Source organism: Miscanthus floridulus, chromosome 10, assembly GCF_019320115.1.
Source record: "Miscanthus floridulus cultivar M001 chromosome 10, ASM1932011v1, whole genome shotgun sequence".
Lineage (NCBI taxonomy): Eukaryota > Viridiplantae > Streptophyta > Magnoliopsida > Poales > Poaceae > Miscanthus > Miscanthus floridulus.
Genome location: NC_089589.1, coordinates 100,528,476 through 100,549,318, shown reverse-complemented (window position 1 = coordinate 100,549,318; position 20,843 = coordinate 100,528,476). Strand labels below are relative to the sequence as shown.

Below are 20,843 nucleotides of genomic sequence, written 5' to 3'. Positions count from 1 at the left end.
TTATATCTTTTCAACTATAGCTCCGATTAGAGTGCTTTTCGCGTCTTTGTGTTCGTAGCGGGACGTAGATTCGTTTCACAAACTTTTCATCTTGATTTTATGTTTGGTTTACTATTCTAATTTAGATCTATTGTTTGCTTCGTGTATGATTGTATGGATGCTTGTGTGGTGATATATGGCTCAGTCAATCGGTGAGGTTTACGTGGTGATTAAGAAGTTGTTCTCTGAAGACTAGAAGTTGAGAATTGGAAGCAGAAGATTAAAAGTTGAATACTAAAGGCTTTTGAGCATATTGCTTTGGGGCAAAAGCAAGTTAAGGCAAGTATAGCATGGGATCTTCCTTGTTACCTATTCACCTTTAATCATTAAATTCATACTGCATGTGTCTACCTTGACTGCCATTAAGGAATTCCTAGTCTTTTGTGCTTGTGTCTTGTTACCTATGAGGTATTGCATTGGGTAGTATGATGCTAGTGCTCACCTAAAGCCATGATCTTGTAACTTGACTAATGGTATATGCAATAAACACTAAAAGATGCTTTTTAGCAACCTGGAACAAGGGGGCTAGAGCATTGGGCTATTTTGTGGTGCTCTAGATTCCTCTCCCTAAGGACTTATTTGTAAGTGGTCATCCGGGACTTACAGTATAGCTGTGAGGGCTATATGGCTCTGACTTTAGCTCAGTATGAGGACCTTTTTTAGCTTGTTAGTGTTTACCTTTATTGGCGTAAGAATGGCTTGCCGAATCAGGTATAGGATAGCCTCTACTCTTATGTGTATAGCCATGATGGAATTGTGACATTTGATAGGGGTGTTCCTATATCTGTTTGCCGAGTGAATCTAATGGCCCTAACTTGTTAGACGAACCTTTGAAAGGCTTCATAGTGAACCCTGCTGACCTTCCTTGGTAGTGGGTCAAGAGGTTGGCCGCCTTGGGCGAAAGGGTAAATCATGACTCACAGTGAAAGTGTACAACCTCTGCAGAGTGTAAAACTGGTATATCAGCCGTGCTCATGGTCATGAGTGGCCTTGGAACATTTACGGAATAGATGATCACTAATGGTTAATGATGATGAACACTGATGATGAAGATGCTCATTAATGATTACTGTTTATGCTATTCATTATTCATGCTTACCTGATCATGTGTTTATGGGCTTATGATGAACTTGTTGCTACTCCTTTATTAAAATTATGACAAATGAAAGCTAATCACAGTTAAACTAGTGTTATCCTTTTGAGCCTCATGAACCCCATGTTATATTTGTTGAGTATGACATGTACTTACGCTTGCTTTACTTTTCAAATATTTGGATGAAAATCCCGGATGGGTACTTGATTGCTAGAGTTTGGAAGAATTAGGCTTGTGATCAACCAGTCAGTCGTCCCTGTGGAACTGGAGTCTTCGCTTGAGGATCGGAGTTGTCTTTATGTTGTCTATACTCTGAGGTTATATTCTTTATAGTAATACGCTATGTATTTAAGCATTGTCTTTTGATATTACCCTTATTTGTAACTATATGTGAGATTTGACTTCCTGGGCTCACATATGGAATGTATCTAGTTTTGTTCTTAAAGTCGAGTGCTACAAAGTGGTATCAGAGCAATGCTGACTGTAGGATGCAAGCCTAGTAGAAACTGGTCGTTCTAAGGTTTAAAGGTTGCTACAAAAATCCTTGGTCTATGAGCCTTGATATTTTCTTCTCTACTATATCTCTACCCTTGCTATTCATCTCTAGCTTGGTGCTTATTTTAATGTCTTTGTTCTCATCTCCACCCCTTGATTTGATATACTTTTAGAACTGTCCCTCATCCCCTTCTTTCGTAATTTAAAGAAGAGTCTTAGGATTATTACCCCTAGTACAATAAGGACGATAGCATCGCAAGTGGAGTCCATGATTGAATTATGCATCTTTTTTACTTGTTGAATTGTCATTATGCTTATGATTGTTTTGAATCTTTGTAGTGATTGCCATGATCTTGTTGGGTGTTCCCATAACATCATTTAGTTTATAGGCCTAAGGTATAAGGATCAGTGCAATAAATAGTTGGGTTATGGTTTTCTTCTGTTCTCCCTATCCTGTCTTATCAGAGCAGTCTGTACTCTTTGGCTTATATCTCAGATTTCGGACAATCAAACATCATGAGAAAATTCTGGACAACAGTAGACTTCAATATCTTTCTCTGAGCGTAAGAATCATACTGATAGCTATTTTTGTTATGGAGATACGAAAATCACAAGGCGATGCGTCTATGCTGTTTGGAACCTAGAACAGTTTTTGTGGTGCACTGTTTTTGACCAAGTTAACTGCAGAATTTGGAAAAGTGTTCTATAAGGAAGTTGTGGAGAATTCTATAAAATTTCCAACGGTATAAGCTACAATATCATTGGATGAACAGAATGAGAGTTACAGCCGTTTTACGATGCTGCTGTTTTTCTGCTCGCGAGGAATTCCAGATTTCTTGTTCTTACCCATACATAGGAGTATCATTGGGATGACAGAATGTCTTGATACTAGTTAACTCATCTAGAAGGAGGTGGAAGCTATACTTTGGTGTCCCCTAGTTTATCTTTTCTTAAGGGGGTAGCCAAGTTGAAGAATTTGTAAGGTGAAGTATCCTACGTTCTAGTTTGCGCAGCAGAAGCGTGGTGGTACCCAAAGATGTGAAAGAAGTTTAGAGTCTCAATGAGGTTTGATGAAAGGTTCAAGGGAGGTTTAACCAAGATCATCAAGATTTTGGTAGAGCTACCGGAGAAGTTTTCAAGTTAGTTTGGATCAAAAGACCTCAGGCAAATGTTTGAGGGAATCCAAGAAGATGGAGTAAAACCTATGTGTTAGCTTTATCAGATCGGGACAAGAGCTTTATATCCACTAGGATGCACCCTATCAAGGTGTGGAATGTGTCCTTATACGAGAAGAAAAGTTGTACCTTGTTCATTAAGTCAACTAAGGAAGCGTGAGTTGAACTAACCGGCATGTTACTTGGAGTTATCCATTGTGGAGCGTGGAAGTACTATCTTTTTGGAAGTAAAGGTGACATTTAGGAGGATCATAAGAATCTACAGGACATCTTCACTAAGTTGGTCTTGATCTTGTGATATCTTCATTGGAATGAGATTAATTATGACTTGGAAAGGTGTTATCACTTTGAGGAGCAAAGTCATGGCCAATGCTCTTAGCAATGGAGAATTGTGCTAAGAAGGTTCGGGTGACACCAAGGATTAAGAATTGTATTCCAAGTTTGAGTGACTTGACCGGAATCATTAATGTTTGAAGATCGGTAGTAGAGTCTCCTTCGGACCAAGAGAATCATCAGGCTTGGTTGGAAGGTGGATATTTTAAGACAATGGAACTACACGATGAAGTAAAGAAGAATCCAAAGATGGAGTATCTCTATCTCTTACTCGACGTCTTCCGAATCTCGGGGATGAGATTCATCTTAAGGGGGGTAGAATTGTAACACCCCAAAATTTGCTACTTTTGAAAATAGAGTTAAAATGATTTATTTTTCAATTTTTGAGCACATGAAAACATAGGAAAATAAAAATTTTCATTAATTTAAAATTTATCATAAGGTAGAAACGTGGTTGTTGCATTCATGCCGGTCGCACCTCGTGTTTCTATGTGCAAAATGTGTGTTTTTTATACATTTAGTAGACGAATATCTATCTCTAGGAAATTTCCAGCGTCTTTCTAGAATTTCATTCCTACCTCCTTCACCTTAATCTTTATGTTCCAAGTTACCAACAATATTTTTATGAGCTCCAAATACTTTATTTGGGTTCATCATGTTCCAAACTGTCTCTGAGAATTTTCCCCCAATTTTCGGAGGTCTCGGAGTATTTTTCGTGGCTTAAATATCAATTCTGGACTTTTCTAGAATTATTTTATCCATGAAATTAATTAATTCCAAAAATAATAAATCTCTCGTTTTTCCCAACGTTCAAAGCCCATGTGCAATAATCTTAATAAATCATAAAGGCCCATGCATTTATTTACTAATGGGCTTTAATGATTAATTAGGCCCATTAGTAATGTGGAGGGTGGGCAACATCAATTAGTACCATATCGCTAGTTGACGTGGATATGGAGAGTTTTTCTTCCTATATATATCAACCAACCCCTTGGGCAAAGCACACCAAAACTACCGTAAAGGGAGCCCCTAGTTTGGGAAAACCCTCGTGTAGTAAATCAGATTTTTCTCATCCTTCTCTCGCCGTCGCCATCGTCGTTGCCGTCGCCGTTGCCGTCTTGCTCCTCCTACGCCGCCGAGGTACCCCTAGGTAAGACCGCCATCCAAAATGTTTTCCCAGACTTCGTCTTCTTCTTGTAAAAGCTTATTTTAGTCGATTCACTTCAAAAGTATGTTTTCAGTTATTTACAAATTTGCCACTAATTTTGTTTGAGACATAACTTCTTTGTTTTAACTCCAATTTGATCCATTCCAATTGCGTTAGGTTTGTAATTTCATAATCTACATGTTTATACTACTGTTAGATGTGTTTGAAACTTCTAAAATTCATGATTAGATTTAATCTATTATTTTATTAAAGAAAAACTTGTTTAAATCATATCTCCTACGTTTTAGATCCGTTTTGCCCCATTCAAGTTGTGTTAGATTCATAGCGATGAGATCTACGTGTTAGTAATAGTGGTTACCATGTCACTATTTCTAAAATTTTGTGGTTTAAACCCTAATTTGAATAATACTTATGCAATTGGGTTTTATAAATAAAATATGATTTCTTTCACTTTAGTTTTATAATTCAAATCTAAGTTTGACTTCATTTATGTTATCTATAAAATATCTTATATATGTTTTATATAATTAAAACACATGAAGCTAATAGTTTTATGAGTAGATCTATCGGTAGTTATATCTTTTCAACCGTAGCTCTGATTAGAGTGCTTTTCGCGTCTTTGTGTTCGTAGCGAGACGTAGATTCGTTTCACAAACTTTTCATCTTGATTTTATATTTGGTGTACTATTCTAATTTAGATCTATTGTTTGCTTCATGTATGATTGTATGGATTCTTGTGTGGTGATATATGGTTCAGTCAATCGGTGAGGTTTACGTGGTGATTAAGAAGCTGTTCTCTGAAGACTAGAAGCTGAGAATTGGAAGCAGAAGATTGAAAGTTGAATATTAAAGGCTTTTGAGCATATTGCTTTGGGGGAAAGCAAGTTAAGGCAAGTATAGCATGGGATCTTCCTTGTTACCTATTCACCTTTAATCATTTAATTCATACTGCATGTGTCTACCTTGACTGCCATTAAGGAATTCCTAGTCTTTTGTACTTGTGCCTTGTTGCCTATGAGGTATTGCATTGGGTAGTATGATGCTAGTGCTCAACTAAAGCCATGATCCTGTAACTTGACTAATGGTATATGCAATAAACACTAAAAGATGGTTTTTAGCAACCTGGAACAAGGGGGCTAGAGCATTGGGCAATTTTATGGTGCTCTAGATTCCTCTCCCTAAGGACTTATTTGTAAGTGGTCATCCGGGACTTATAGTACAGCTATGAGGGCTATATGCCTCTAGCTTTAGCTTAGTATGAGGACCTTTTCTATATTGTTAGTGGTTACCTTTATTGGCGTAAGAATGGCTTGCCAAATCGGGTATAGGACAGCCTCTACTCTTATGTGTATAGCCGTGATGGATTGTGCCATTCGATAGGGGGGTTCCTATATCTGTTTGCCGAGTGAATCTAATGGCCCTAATTTGTTAGACGAACCTTTGAAAGGCTTCATAGTGAACCCTACCAACCTTCCTTGGCAATGGGTCAAGAGGTTGGCCGCCTCGGGCGAAAGGGTAAATCATGACTCACAGTGAAAGTGTACAACCTCTGTAGAGTGTAAAACTGGTATATCAGTCGTGCTCACTATCATGAGCGGCCTTGGAACATTTATGGAATAGATGATCACTAATGGTTAATGATGACGAACACTGATGATGAAGATGCTCATTAATGATTATTGTTTATGCTATTCATTTTTCATGCTTACCTGATCATGTGTTTATGGGCTTATGAAGAACTTGTTCCTACTCCTTTAATAAAATTGTGACAAATGAAAGCTAATCATAGTTAAACCAGTGTCAGCCTTTTGAGCCTCATGAACCCCATGTTATATTTGTTGAGTACGACATGTACTTACTCTTGCTTTACTTTTCAAATATTTGGATGAAAATCCCGGATGGGTACCAGATTGCTAGAGTTTGAAAGAATTAGGCTTGTGATCAACTAGTCAGTTGTCCCTATGGAACTAGAGTCTTTGCTTGAGGATCGGAGTTGTCTTTCCGCTATCTATACTCTGAGGTTATATTCTTTATACTAATACGCTATGTATTTAAGCATTGTCTTTTGATATTACCCTTATTTGTAGCTATATGTGAGATTTGACTTCCTAGGCTCACATATGGTATGTATCTGGTTTTGTTCTTAAAACTGGGTGTTACAACTACTTGCAAGTACACCAATGCTTATAACAGGGGTAAGAATAGTAATTCCAAGATAGTGGACACACACTTGGCATTCTTATAAGGGTAAAGTAGAAACAAAAGGATAAAAGAATAATCCTAAGTCAAGCAGGCATTGGTCTAGTGTAGTCATACAAAGATTAGTTGATAATCATACAAATTACATAATTAGTATTAGGGCTAAGTGTGAAGCAGGTATGAAGGCCACCGAGTACTGGTCTGCTAGCAACCTCATGTGACAATTTAGACTCCTACACCCTAAACGAATGTGGGGGATTACGAAGGACGGACAGGGCTATCACCACCTGCCACCTACCCCACAACCGGAGAGAAGGACAATGAATTCACATGTCTCTCCAAACCCAAGCATCACGCTTTTCTATATAGAAACTACCCAAATCCCCTTGAGTCCCCAACCCTATGAATCGACAGGTAAAGAACTTGGACACACCTGATGGCACGATGAACCACCACCTCAACTTAGCTCTAATTCTGATTATATAATGTATTTAATTGTTTAAGCTTAAAGTTAAGTGTGCTATTCTCAAGACACATAAACTCTGCACTAGTTCATATATCAAGATCATAACACAATAACTGTACTCTAGTTCATAAGTATGACTATAATAAAGTGAAGACATCACTTTGGAAGAACCCATATTGGTATTCATATCAGGAATCTCTTCTTCCAAGGAGCCAAGCCCTCCAAGGTGGCTTTGTGTTGCTCTAATACAACTAAAAGGTAAAACTAAAGAGAGTAGAGAGTGAGGTGTTGCTCAATGTGGTGTGTGTTTAGAGAGGGTGGGTACCCCTCTATTTATATAGTGCTCAAGGTGGTGCTAGAGGCTATTATTGGTGTGTCCCTGGCTCCCACTGCCTTAGCATGCTTCCATGCCACCGCCATAGCAAGGGGTGCTGAGCAGCGCCGGTAGGGGGTTGGCCGCCATTAGGGGATGGACGCCTGTTGACCATGTCTACTCACCACCGCCTTCACATGGCAGGCCATGGGCTAGACCAGGATGGCTTCCCCATCGTGCTTTGCCCTAGTTGCATTGATTTGAAAGACATCTCCCTTGTTCCTGTGTGCAAATCAGCATCGGGAAGCGCCATTCGGTGAATTATTCCATGTATTTGTGTTTGTGACTTGCAAAATAATGTTCTCCAAATACATGTGGAACTTGGTTAATAGTAAATATATATGTGTTTAAGATTGCTTATTTCTCCTCTTTTTGTGACTTATTTGGCGGTTGGATTTGATCGATAGAGACCGCCAACCAGCTCCCCCAAGCTTAACCTTTGCTCATCCCGAGCAAATAGCTAAGTTATTGGTTGTTGATCAGGAGTTGCTACTATGCCGAATAGAATTCTCAAGTGCCATGCCTATAACAAAGTATTCATCCTCAATTTAAATAAGTTGGCATTCTATCTACCCTTTTTAACTTAATCCCTGTGGGGCTTATTGCTTTTCCAAGTCTTAGGTGGTTGCAAGATAGAATGGTTTTAACAGAATTACCAATCATTCATTCTTTGATCAACCTTTTATCTAGAGTTTTTTATGAATTTTGCAAAATAAATTATAAGTTCCTCAAATGATTCGCTCGATTGCTCAATGTGTATGATCCTCACCAATGCATTGATTGTTTGGCCTTCTTTTCATCCTATCTCTAAAAGGCTTTGAGTGGAGTTTTAGGTAGGTATGAATGAGAGGCATACTTACATCACATGTATTGCTAAGTCAAAAATTGGATCGAAGGAGATGCAAGTCATACACTTTGATCAAGAAGTGAATGTTTGTGGAATATTTTCTAATCCTAATATTTTTGGTACTCCTTTGATCAAGACTTTCTCTCTTTTGATTATTGCCTTAGAAGTATGGGCTATCTCTCCTTTTTCAATACTTTGGAACCTTCATGTGTTCCATTCTTTTTTTCTTTTCTTTTGCTATTTTGAGAGCGTCATGTGTCTCTCATTTTTATTTAGCATAGCCCCATACTTCTTTTTGGTATATTAAAACTTTGGAGAGAAAAACCCATGATAAATGAATGGAGTATTTATTTTAGGTGGACAAAAACAAGTTTTTGCGTAACTCTCTGTGTAAGAGTTAGCATTTTTATTTGTGGGTGTACATGAATCTTGATCATGGGTTCATACTAGAATCTCTATAAGGGTACTAAGGTTTGTATTTGAATCATGTCACATGGCCATGGTAGGAATTCATAACCATTGAGGAACTTTTGATTTTAGCATTTTTAAAATAAAAACACCGGATGCCAAGTTTCTCTTAGAATAAAGTCATAGCATATTCTATTTACCATATCATAACTTGTAATAACTTAGAAAAGGATCATACTTTTGTAACCCACAAGTTTCAAGTTTTAGGATGAGACATTTTAGCCAACAAACTTAAATTTTGGGGAATACTAAGTTACAGCCTAGACATAGATGAATTATAGACAAAGCAACCATTCATCATTTCAACAAAGGAGAAACTAAACATTCTTAAATCACTTATGGGAGTGGAATAAACATTTTTGTTGTTTTTTATCATAATTCATTTGTTTGGATTTTATATTTTTCATTTTTTTAAATGCTAATAATTAAATGAATGCAGAAAATAAATATTGCAAAAATTTAAAATGCGGAAAATAAAAGATACTACTTACCTCTGCGGGGTCCTCCCCCAAGGTAGTTTGTCACCAACGGTCCTTCAGCTGCTTTTATTATATTACAGAGGCAAAAACTCAAGGATTTTTTATTATAGCTATTTATTATTCATACTATATTATTTTGCGTTCACCAAAAGGTTTTGACCTTATATCCGTTCATGACTTACCCTCATGGATTTGATCGTTTCCCTATAGGGGTTAGTCCAAATACCCAACCAAAATCTACACTCTGCAATTTTGATTCATTGTTCAAACTAGACTTTGAGTTTTGTTTGATCAAGGTAGGCTAATTAACCTAAGCACCATTCTTAATTTAAAAAGCCTATAAAAGTATGATTGCTCACAAATCATACCCAGACCAAAACATACATGTGTAGAGCATGGAAGGAAAACCAAGATTCATCCAACGGAAGTGAAGGCATTGAAAGGTGAACTAGAGATTCAAAACATTTATTATAATAATAATTATTATTTAAAAAAAGTTGATTATGAGGCAAAATTTTAAATTTTGAATTTTGAAGCATAAATTTATTTCAAATTTTAAAATTTTAAGATAACTACAGATTTATCTTTGGCAAGGGCTCAATGTTTATAGTCTCTCGGGCAAGACTTTTGCTCCTTCATTGATCTGTAACTGCGTGAACATTTTTGAGGGACTTCTTGGGTTGCCCTGAGGTTTTCCCCAAATGATTGACAGGAATGGCGGCAACTATTTGCAAAATTTGAGTTTCTATCATTTTGTTAAAACTTAATTGATTTTTCACTGTGGAGGATAAACTTTCAATTTGAGAGTTGATGTTCTCTAACATTTTATCATTATACATCAACTTTTTAGTAATATTTTCATTAATTTTATTTTGGCCTAAAACCAATTCTTTGAAGGAAGGTTGATTCAAATTATAATTGGAGTTGAAGTTCGAATTACCTTGCGGGCGGGATTGGTTGCTCCACCCGTTAGTACCTAGATGGCGAAACCCATTGTTGCTGCAGGCAGCTTCTTGATGGGTTTTGGGGCAATCATTCCCCGAATGGCCAACATTTCCACAGATCTCACACGTCATGTGTGAGTCCATGGCTTGGACGGTGCCCATCATGGCTTCTTTATCTTGGGCCCGTTCATCTAGTCTTTTCATCAATAAATCTATTTTTTACCAAAAGCATGTCCGTCTCCTTCATGCTATGCATTACTTTTGGTGTTTTCCTTTCCTCCCCCCAGCTTTGATTTGACACTATTTTTTAATGACAGCCATGGCTCCATCAATCATGAGGGAAAGGAAAGCGCCTCCAGCAGCAGCATTGAGGTGGCCCTAGACATGGGTAGTAATCCATCATAACAATTTTGGAGCACTAACCAGTTTTCAATCCCTTGGTGCGGGCATGCTTGGATGTAGTCCTACAGCCTTTCCCATCCCTCGAGAGTGGTCTCCATGGAGTTTTGCTCAAAGTTTGAAATTCATCCCCTTAGGGCATTGGTTTTGCCCTAGGGAAGAACTTGGCGAGGAACGCCGCAGAACATTTTGTCCCATGTCTTGACATCATCCTTTTCCTTTTGAAACCACTGCTTCGCCTTCCCTAAGAGGAAGAAGGGAAACAAGCGGAGCCTAATGCTCCTATGTGCGACGTCCTTGATGACGATCGTGTCGCACAACTCGAGGAAGTGTTGGAGATGCACGTTCATGTCCTCGCTTGGCAAGCCATGGAATTGGTTTGCCTGCACCATCATGATGGGGCTAGTGCAGAGCTCAAAGTTCCCATCCCCAATGCTGACAGCGAGCCCAATGGGCATGTTGGCAAGAGCAGGGGTGGAGTAGTCTCGGAGGGTCTTGGCCATGATTGGAGTAGCGAATGGTGTGGGGTGACTGGTTTGACTATCGGAGGAGTAGCAGAAGAAGAAGCGGTACAATACTGTTTCTTCCTTAGGAGTGCCACTAGATTTTCGATGCAGTTTTCTGGTAGTTTGTAACCAGTCATACACTATCCTATTTTCATCCACAATAGGAGAAAACAAGCAAAGTTACCCTACATAAACAATGGCTACCTTACATGCATATTGTCATGAACATGTCCTACTAGATTCGTTAATCAATATGATTTCCCCGGCAATGGCGCCAGAAATGCTTGTTTGTATTTCTTAATGTCACTACTAAGTACGGGGTTTGAATCCATCCTCAACAATGGCGCCAGAAATACCTTGTTGGTAGTTCTTAGCAACATAACTAATGTGTAGCCATGTTACTAAGATATAGCCTTGATAGTTCCTTAACAATTTTAGATATTTATCCGCAAGCACACGGAGCTATCATTGTAGCATTTCACCCGGAAGTGTCCAGGGTATTGTTATTTATATTTTCCCATTGGCATTTGATTAAGAGTCTAGTATGGATATGAACTTAAATAATAATGCTCGCAAGTACACCAATGCTTATAACAGGGGTAAGAATAGTAATTCCAAGATAGTGGACACACACTTGGGATTCATCAAAGGATAAAATAGAAAAGAAAGGATAAAAGAATAATCCTAAGTCGAGCCAGCATTGATCTAGTGTAGTCATACAAAGATTAGTTAACAATCATATAAATTACATAATTAATATTAGGGCTAAGTGTGAAGTAGGTCAGGAGGCCACCGAGTACTTGTCCGCTAGCAACCTCATGTGACAATTTAGACTCGTACACCCTAAACAAACGTGGGGGATTACGAAGGACGGATAGGGTTATCACGACCTGCCGCCTACCCCTCCACCGAAGAGAAGGACAATGCATGCACCTGTCTCTCCATACCCAAGCTCCACGCTTGCATATACAGAAACTACCCAAATTCCCTCGAGTCCCTAACCCTACGGATCGACATGTAAAGAACTGATGAGGACATGACACCTTCGGATACAAACAATGATTATAAGGTGCGCTCGTTCCTACATTTGCATAGTGGCTTTGGTTATAATTCACTTGGTTCCACATGTACATGTCACTATTTGATTGTAGGTTCAAATGTGTTTCATAATGGAAGTTCATCAAAGTTAAACTTTCGGTTTGTCGGCAGTCCGACAGTGCCTCATTGGGAAGGCCATAACTCATCCATCCGGAGTGCGATCGAGGTCAATGAGCACTTGATGGAAAGCTTGTTTGATAAGATTTCAAATAGATCTGGTTCCATCTCAATATCATGTTGGCAAGGTCTCCAAATCACCAATATATTCTGTCGCTATTTCTGGCGGGAGCTACACTGTCGTCATGGGCTTATTAGACATCCTTGGGACCCAGGCCCAAGTTGGAGCACGGCCCAAGAAGATGGAGAACACCTAAGAGATGGCCTTGGACGTCCTCCTCCTTGGCCACCACCTTAGGAGGCCAGCAAGGATGTCCAAGCCAAGCCAGAGGCCCAGTCCAATCCGAGTTGGAGTCTGCCTCGGCCTCCAGGACCAATCTGCCTTAAACTGGTCACCCAGGACGTATCTAGACTCTGTTTTCGATGATCCACATATGGATGGAAAGATAATTTGATAAGGAAGCCAATCCATGTGGTTTCACGTCAAAATTTCTTCGGAATCAACAGGAATCATCGAAACAAATCAGCGTCTAGAATCTGCCAGGGTGCTGCGACACCTTCATTTGGTCCATTGGGCCGTGTATCGTGTTTGGGCCCATTAGGGGGTGCGTCCAGGGTAGGCGATGACCCTAAGACCTTTATAATCATACGCTGCCACCGTCATTAGGTTTCGGGTTTTGTTTTAGATCAATCTGTCATTGAACAGTCATCGTTATCGGTTTGCAAGATCCCAACTTCGAGTGCTTAATCATTTATTTGCAATTGTCACTTTAATTGAGTTGCTTTTTATCTTGTTCTTGCCTGTGTTCTTCGATTCGCAGCAGGGATTAGCCTTCTTGGTGAGGTCAATAGGATTGTGACATGGTTGATAACCAGAGGAGACGTGGTGCTAAGGTTGCAGGGTTTGGGTCTTTGTGATCTGAAGCCGGATCGGTGTGTCGCTCTCCGAACAAATCGTTGTTTATCTTAATGTAGACGATGAGGACACGGCACCTTCGGATACGAACAATGATTATAAGGTGCGCTCATTCCTACATTTGCATAGTGGCTTTGGTTATAATTCACTTGGTTCCACATGTACATGTCACTATTTATTGTAGGTTCAAATGTGTTTCATAATGGAAGTTCATCAAAGTTGAACTTTTGGTTCGTCGGTAGCCCGACAGTGCCTCATTGGGAAGGCCATAACTCATTCAACCGGAGTGCGATCGAGGTCAATGAGCACTTGATGGAAAGCTTGTTTGATAAGATTTCAAATAGATCTAGTTCCATCTCAATATCACAGTCGGCAAGGCCTCCAAATCACCAATATATTCTGTCGCTATTTCTGGCGGGAGCTACACTGTCGTCATGGGCTTGTTAGACATCCTTGGGACCCAGGCCCAAGTTGGAGCACGCCCCAAGAAGATGGAGAACACCTAAGAGATGGCCTTGGACGTCCTCCTCCTTGGCCACCACCTTAGGAGGCCAGCAAGGACGTCCAAGCCAAGCCAGAGGCCCAGTCCAATCCGAGTTCGAGTCTGCCTCGGCCATCAGGACCAGTCTGCAATAAAACGGATGCCCAGGACGCATCCGAACTCCGTTTTCGATGATCCACATATGGATGGAAAGATAATTTGATAAGGAAGCCAATCCAAGTGGTTTCACATCAAAATCTCTTCAGGAATCAACGGGAATCGTCGAAACAAGTCAGCATCCAGAATCTGTCAGGGTGCTGCGACACCTTCTTTTGGGCCGTTGGGCCTTGTAACGTGTTGGGACACCTTTAGGACGTGAAGAGGGATCCTTGGACGTCCCTTATGATATATAATCAGTAGCCACCACCTACATTAGGTTTTGGGTTTTGCTTAGATTATTCTGTCAAGAACAGATTCGCCGTTCATCGGTTTGTGAGACCCCAACTCGTGAGATTAATCATACATCTGCAATTTGGTTGCGATCTTTCTTGTTCTTGCTTGTGTTCTTCGTTGCGCCGGCAGGGATTAGCCTTCTTGGCGAGGTCAACCTGGTCCGTGACTCGGTTGATAACCAGAGGAGCTGTGGTGCTAAGATTGCACAGGTTCGATCATTCGATCTGAAGCTGGATCGGTGTGTCATTCTCCACCGCAACGATAGTTACCATCACCTAACGGAAGATCGGGATCCCCATCTCCATTAAGTAGTAATCAGAGCTAAGGTATACCGTCAGGTTCACTTTTATTCCCTAGTTTGAGAGTCTCGCATTCGTCCTATAGTCCAGTGCCATACTTTTATTTCCTGTCCTAGAACCTTCCGCGCCATAGCCTTTGCATATTTCAGTTTCAGATTCCGTTGTTGAGTTTGTGTCCTAGGTCAAAGTCTTGTTGCTGGTTTAGATTGTATTCTTTTCTAGTTTGTGTTGATCCCTCCACCCACTGCTATTCTGTATCACCATCGGTTTGCATCTTGTGTCCACTAAAACCCTTATTCGAGCAGCTTCCTTAAAACAGTCATAACTTTTGCATCCGAACTCGAAACGGGGAAAATTTTATATCTATGGAGAACGCTAGAAAATTTTAGATCTATTTCATCCCAGACCTAGCTGGGTTCGCAAAAATTAGATTTGCGAAATTCGATTAGGAAAATTGAGTTTCTGGGCCCACAAGTTTTGGTATGCTTTTTAGAGCACAGTCCTAATTTTCTATAGGCCACATCTTTTATTCAATTGAGCTCAAATTTTTTGTGGTTTATTCTTGTGTGCTCCTTGCTGAGAAAAAAATATCAAAAGAGCAAAAGCAAGAAAAAAAGATTAGACAAAAAATAAAAGAAATAAAATAGTAAAAGAGAATAGAAGATATCAAAAAGGAGCACATAAGGAACACTCAATAGCTCTATTGTTTGTGATACCTTTTGCCTAGTTCACATCCGTTGCTACCTTTGATAATTGTTTCCTTTCATCCTTATTTCCTCTCTTGTTTATCACAACTGGTGATAGGAACACGTATAGGCTAGCAACTAGGACAAGTGCTCTGGACATTTATTCAATATTGCTGTCTGTTACTAACTTGTGTGCCAGATATACATATTACTCTTTGTTTGCCTTCCAAGCTCGACAAATTCTTCAGATCAGTATAGAAAAAGGGCTTTGCAATCTCGGTACCACTGCCTCACAGGTATCATGAACCAGCCGCCGGTTGTACCGCCACTGCTTGCATTGGTAAGAACTTTGTAAGAGCTTGGTAAGACGTTTCCACTTGCTGTGAAAAGTGACACCACTGCAACCACGTAGTTATTTGGTAGGGATAACTTTCATCGTTTGTTCCTTATTTTTGTGTTTACAATGATAGGTTGTTCTTATCCACCGACTTATGATGGTATAGGTGCTGATGAGTACATGGAGTGGGAAATTGCCATCGATAACATATTTGCTACTCGCTTTATGTGTCCAAGGAGGAAGGTAAAAAATGCAGCTAGTGTTTTGCTACATTCTGCTTTATCTTGGTGGGAGTCTTTAGATCCTTCTGATAAGCCTCAAACTTGGAATGATATGAAACTTCTTATGCTGAGAAACCTTTGTTAATCCACCTCCTATTTTGACTTCATATGATGAGGTGCACCATTAGAGGAAGAGTCTATTGTTATTCCTCCTACTATGCCTAACCTTTTGCAGGACAATGTAGAAAAGAGCAAGGATGACAGTGATAGAAAATGAGAAGCTCACAGCCTCATGTGAAAATTCAGAACCATCAACTATTACCCCTGCTGAACATGAGAGCAAAGGTAATGCCCATGATGCTAAACTCACAGAATGTGAGAGTTCTCTTGATGTGCTGAATTTTTCCACCAATCATGCTATGATAGAGCAAATTTTAGTGGAGCATTCACTTGATTTACCTTTGTCACAAGATGATTTGCTTGATGTTTCTTATGACAAAGATGACTTGTATGATGATATTTATGTTATACCCATGCAATCATTGAAGAATGATCATGCTATATAGTGTGCTGAAAATGAGCACTTGTGCTGAAAATAGACTTGTTATTCATAATGCTAGTGAAGTTGATGAGCTGAAATTGTTGTCTTCTTTAAATACTTTGGGATTACATTGAATTTGATGTTCCGTGTAATCTTAGTTCTTTAGAGGAGAAACTTTATGCATATGCTGATTTGCCATGGTTCTCTAGACATACATATCATTTTATTGGAAAATATAATTGTAAAGGAGAGTATATGGTGCATCGTGTCTATATTTGTTCAAATCTGAAATCTCCTTATATTGTGCAAAAGTATGATCAACCAAAGGATTGCAATTGCTATAATCTTGTCATGTCAAGTTCCCCTAGTTTTGTTATAAAGAAACATGTTAAATTTCAAGAAGGGGAGCAATGTTGGCTACTACCGACAACTTGTCCACCAGCTAAGCTCAAACCGAGGACGGTTTGTTGTCAAGAAGGGGAGGATGATGAGGACATGGCACCTTCGGATACGAACAATGATTATAAGGTGCGCTCATTCCTACATTTGCATAGTGGCTTTGGTTATAATTCACTTGGTTCCACATGTACATGTCACTATTTGATTGTAGGTTCAAATGTGTTTCATAATGGAAGTTCATCAAAGTTGAACTTTTGGTTCGTCGGCAGCCCGATAGTGCCTCATTGGGAAGGCCATAACTCATCCATCCTGGAGTGCGATCGAGGTCAATGAGCACTTGATGGAAAGCTTGTTTGATAAGCTTTCAAATAGATCTGGTTCCATCTCAATATCACGTCGGCAAGGCCTCCAAATCACCAATATATTCTGTCGCTATTTCTGGCGGGAGCTACACTGTCGTCATGGGCTTGTTAGACATCCTTGGGACCCAGGCCCAAGTTGCAGCACGCCCCAAGAAGATGGAGAACACCTAAGAGATGGCCTTGGACGTCCTCCTCCTTGGCCACCACCTTAGGAGGCCAGGAAGGACGTCCAAGCCAAGCCGGAGGCCCAGTCCAACTTGAGTTCGAGTCCATCTTGGGCTCCAGAACCAGCGTGTAGTAAAACGGACGTCCAGATCGCATACGAACTCCGTTTTTGATGATCCACATATGGATGGAAAGATAATTTTATAAGGAAACCAATGGAAGTGGTCCCACATCAAAATTCCATCAGAATCAATGGAAATTGTCAAAACAAGTTGACATCCAGAATCTGTCACGGCGCTGCGTCGTCGTCTTTTGGGCCGTTGGGCCTTGTAACGTGTTGGGACAGCTTTAGGACGTGAAGAGGGATCCTTGGACGTCCCTTAGGCTATATAATCAGTAGCCACCACCTACATTAGGTTTTGGGTTTTGCTTAGATTATTCTGTCAAGAACATATTCGCCGTTCATCGGTTTGTGAGACCCCAACTCGTGAGATTAATCATACATCTGCAATTTGGTTGCAATCTTTCTTGTTCTTGCTTGTGTTCTTCATTGCGCAGGCAGGGATTAGCCTTCTTGGCGAGGTCAACCTGGTCCGTGACTCGGTTGATAACCAGAGGAGCTATGGTGCTAAGATTGCAGGGTTTGATCTTTCGATCTGAAGCCGGATCGGTGTGTCATTCTCCACCACAACGATAGTTACCATCACCTGACGGAAGATCGGGATCCCTAGACGAGGGTCCCGATCTTTTGTTAGGTTCAAGATAAACAATGATTTGTTCGGAGAGCGACACACCGATCCGGCTTCAGATCACAAAGACCCAAACCCTGCAACCTTAGCACCACGTCTCCTCTGGTTATCAACCGTGTCGCAATCTGATTGACCTCACCAAGAAGGCTAATCCCTGCTGCGAATCGAAGAACACAAGCAAGAACAAGATACAAAGCAACTCAATTAAAGTGACAATTGCAGATGAATGATTAAGCACTCGAAGTTGGGATCTTGCAAACCGATAACAGCGACTGTTCAATGACAGATTGATCTAAAACAAAACTCGAAACCTAATGACGGCGGTGGCATATGATTATAAAGGTCTTAGGGTCGTCGCCTACCCTGGACGCACCCCCTAATGGGCCCAAACACGATACACGGCCCAACGGAGCAAATGAAGGTGTCGTAGCACCCTGGCAGATTCTAGACGCTGATTTGTTTCGACGATTCCTGTTGATTCCGAAGATATTTTGACATGACACCACTTGGATTGGCTTCCTTATCAAATTATCTTTCCATCCATATGTGGATCATCGAAAACAGAGTCCAGATACGTCCTGGGTGACCAGTTTAAGGCAGACTGGTCCTGGAGGCCGAGGCAAACTCGAACTCGGATTGGACTGGGCCTCTGGCTTGGCTTGGACGTCCTTGCTGGCCTCCTAAGGTGGTGGCCAAGGAGGAGGACGTCCAAGGCCATCTCTTAGGCATTCTCCATCTTCTTGGGGCCGTGCTCCAACTTGGGCCTGGGTCCCAAGGATGTCTAACAAGCCCATGACGATAGTGTAGCTCCCGCCAGAAATAGCGACAGAATATATTGGTGATTTGGAGGACCTTGCCGATGTGATATTGAGATGGAACCAGATCTATTTGAAAGCTTATCAAACAAGCTTTCCATCAAGTGCTCATTGACCTCGATCGCACTCCGGATGGATGAGTTATGGCCTTCCCAATGAGGCACTATCGGGACTACCGACGAAACCGAAAGTTCAACTTTGATGAACTTCCATTATGAAACACATTTGAACCTACAATCAAATAGTGACATGTATATGTGGAACCAAGTGAATTATAACCAAAGCCACTATGCAAATGTTAGGAACGAGCACACCTTATAATCATTGTTCGTATCCGAAGGTGTCATGTCCTCATCATCCTCCCCTTCTTGACAACAAACCGTCCTCGGTTTGAGCTTAGCTAGTGGACAAGTTGTCGGTAGTAGCCAACATTGCTCCCCTTCTTGAAATTTAACCTGTTGCCTCATTACAAAACTTGGGGATTTCGACATGACAACATTATCGCTATTGGTGCCCTCTAGTTGATCATATTTTTGCACAATGAAAGGAGATTTCAGAGTTGAACAAATATAGACACGATGCACCATATACTCTCCTTTACAATTATATTTGCCAATAAAGTGATATGTACAAGTAGACAACCATGGCAATTCAACACATTTAAGTTTCTCTTCTAAACTACTAAGAGCATATAAAGTATCAAACTCACTATAACCCAAAGTATTTGAAGAATACAATAATTTCTTTTCTTTTTTTTCGATAGCAATGGGAAGTAAACATTTATGTTCAGCATAAGTAATTGGTTCCAAAACATGGAAAACTGAAGCATCATCAACTAATTCATCTTTATCACAAGGAACATCAATCAAATTATCATGGGACAAAGATAAATCAAGAGAGGGTTCCACTAACAATTGCTCTATGACAGCATGGTTTGTGGAAAAGTTTAGTACATTAAGACAATTTTCACCTTCCGTGAGTGTAGGACCATGGGCATTACCTGTGTTCTCAGCAGGAGTAATAGGTGCATTATGAAGTGATGGTTCTGAATTTGCATATGAGGTTGTGAGCTCCTCATTTTCTTCCACGTCATCCTCTCGCTTATGTATATTATTCTACAGAAGGTTACTCATAGCAAGAGGAATAACAACAGACTCTTCCTCTAAATGGTGCACCTCAGCATACGAAGTCAAAATAGGAGGTGGATTAACAAAGGTTTCTCGCATAAGAAGTTTCATATCATTCCAAGTTTGAGGTTTATTAGAAGGATATAAAGACTCCCACCAAGATAAAGCAGAATGTTGCAAAACACTAGCTGCATTTTTTACCTTCCTCCTTGGACACATAAAGCGAGTAGCAAATATGTTATCTATGGCAATTTCCCACTCCATGTACTCATCAGCACCTATACCATCATAAGTCGGTGGATACGAACAACCTGTCATTGTAAACACAAAAACAAGGAACAAACGGTGAAAGTTATCCCTACCAAATAACTACGTGGTTGCAGTGGTGCCACTTTTCATAGCAAGTGGAAATGTCTTATCAAGCTCTTACAAAGTTCTTACCAACGCAAGCAGTGGCGGTACAACCGATGGCTGGTTCGTGATACCTGTGAGACAGTGGTACCGAGATTGCAAAGGCCCTTTTTCTATACTGATCTAAAGAATTTGTGGAGCTTGGAATGCAAACAAAGAGTAATATGTATATCTGGCACACAAGTCAGTAACAGACAGCAATATTGAATAAATGTCCAGAGCACTTGTCCTAGTTGCTGGCCTATACGTGTTCCTATCACCAGTTGTGATAAACAAGAGAGGAAACAAGGATGAAAGGAAACAAGTATCAAAGGTAGCAACGGATGTGAACAAGGCAAAAGGTATTACAAACAATAGAGCTATTGAGTGTTCCTTATGTGCTCCTTTTCGATATCTTCTATTCTCTTTTACTATTTTTTTCTTTTATTTTTTTTGTCCAATCTTTTTTTCTTGCTTTTGCTCTTTTGATATTATTTTTCTTAGCAAGGAGCACATAAGAATAAACCACAAAAAATTTGAGCTCAATTGAATAAATGATGTGGCCTATAGAAAATTAGAACTGTGCTCTAAAAAGCATACCAAAACTTGTGGGCCCAGAAACTCAATTTTCCTAATCGAATTTCGCAAATCTAATTTTTGCGAACCTAGAGATGCTAGGATGAAATAGATCTAAAATTTTCTA

The 20,843-nt window shown here is 40.1% G+C and overlaps 1 protein-coding gene across 1 annotated transcript; it reads right to left on the bottom strand.

Annotated features, from left to right (window-relative positions):
* Positions 1-10,630: 10,630 nt before the first annotated feature.
* LOC136489139 (uncharacterized) lies at positions 10,631-10,981 on the bottom strand. Its single transcript, XM_066485856.1, has one exon. It carries the CDS (start codon positions 10,979-10,981, stop codon positions 10,631-10,633), a length of 351 nt encoding a protein of 116 aa, XP_066341953.1.
* Positions 10,982-20,843: the final 9,862 nt, after the last annotated feature.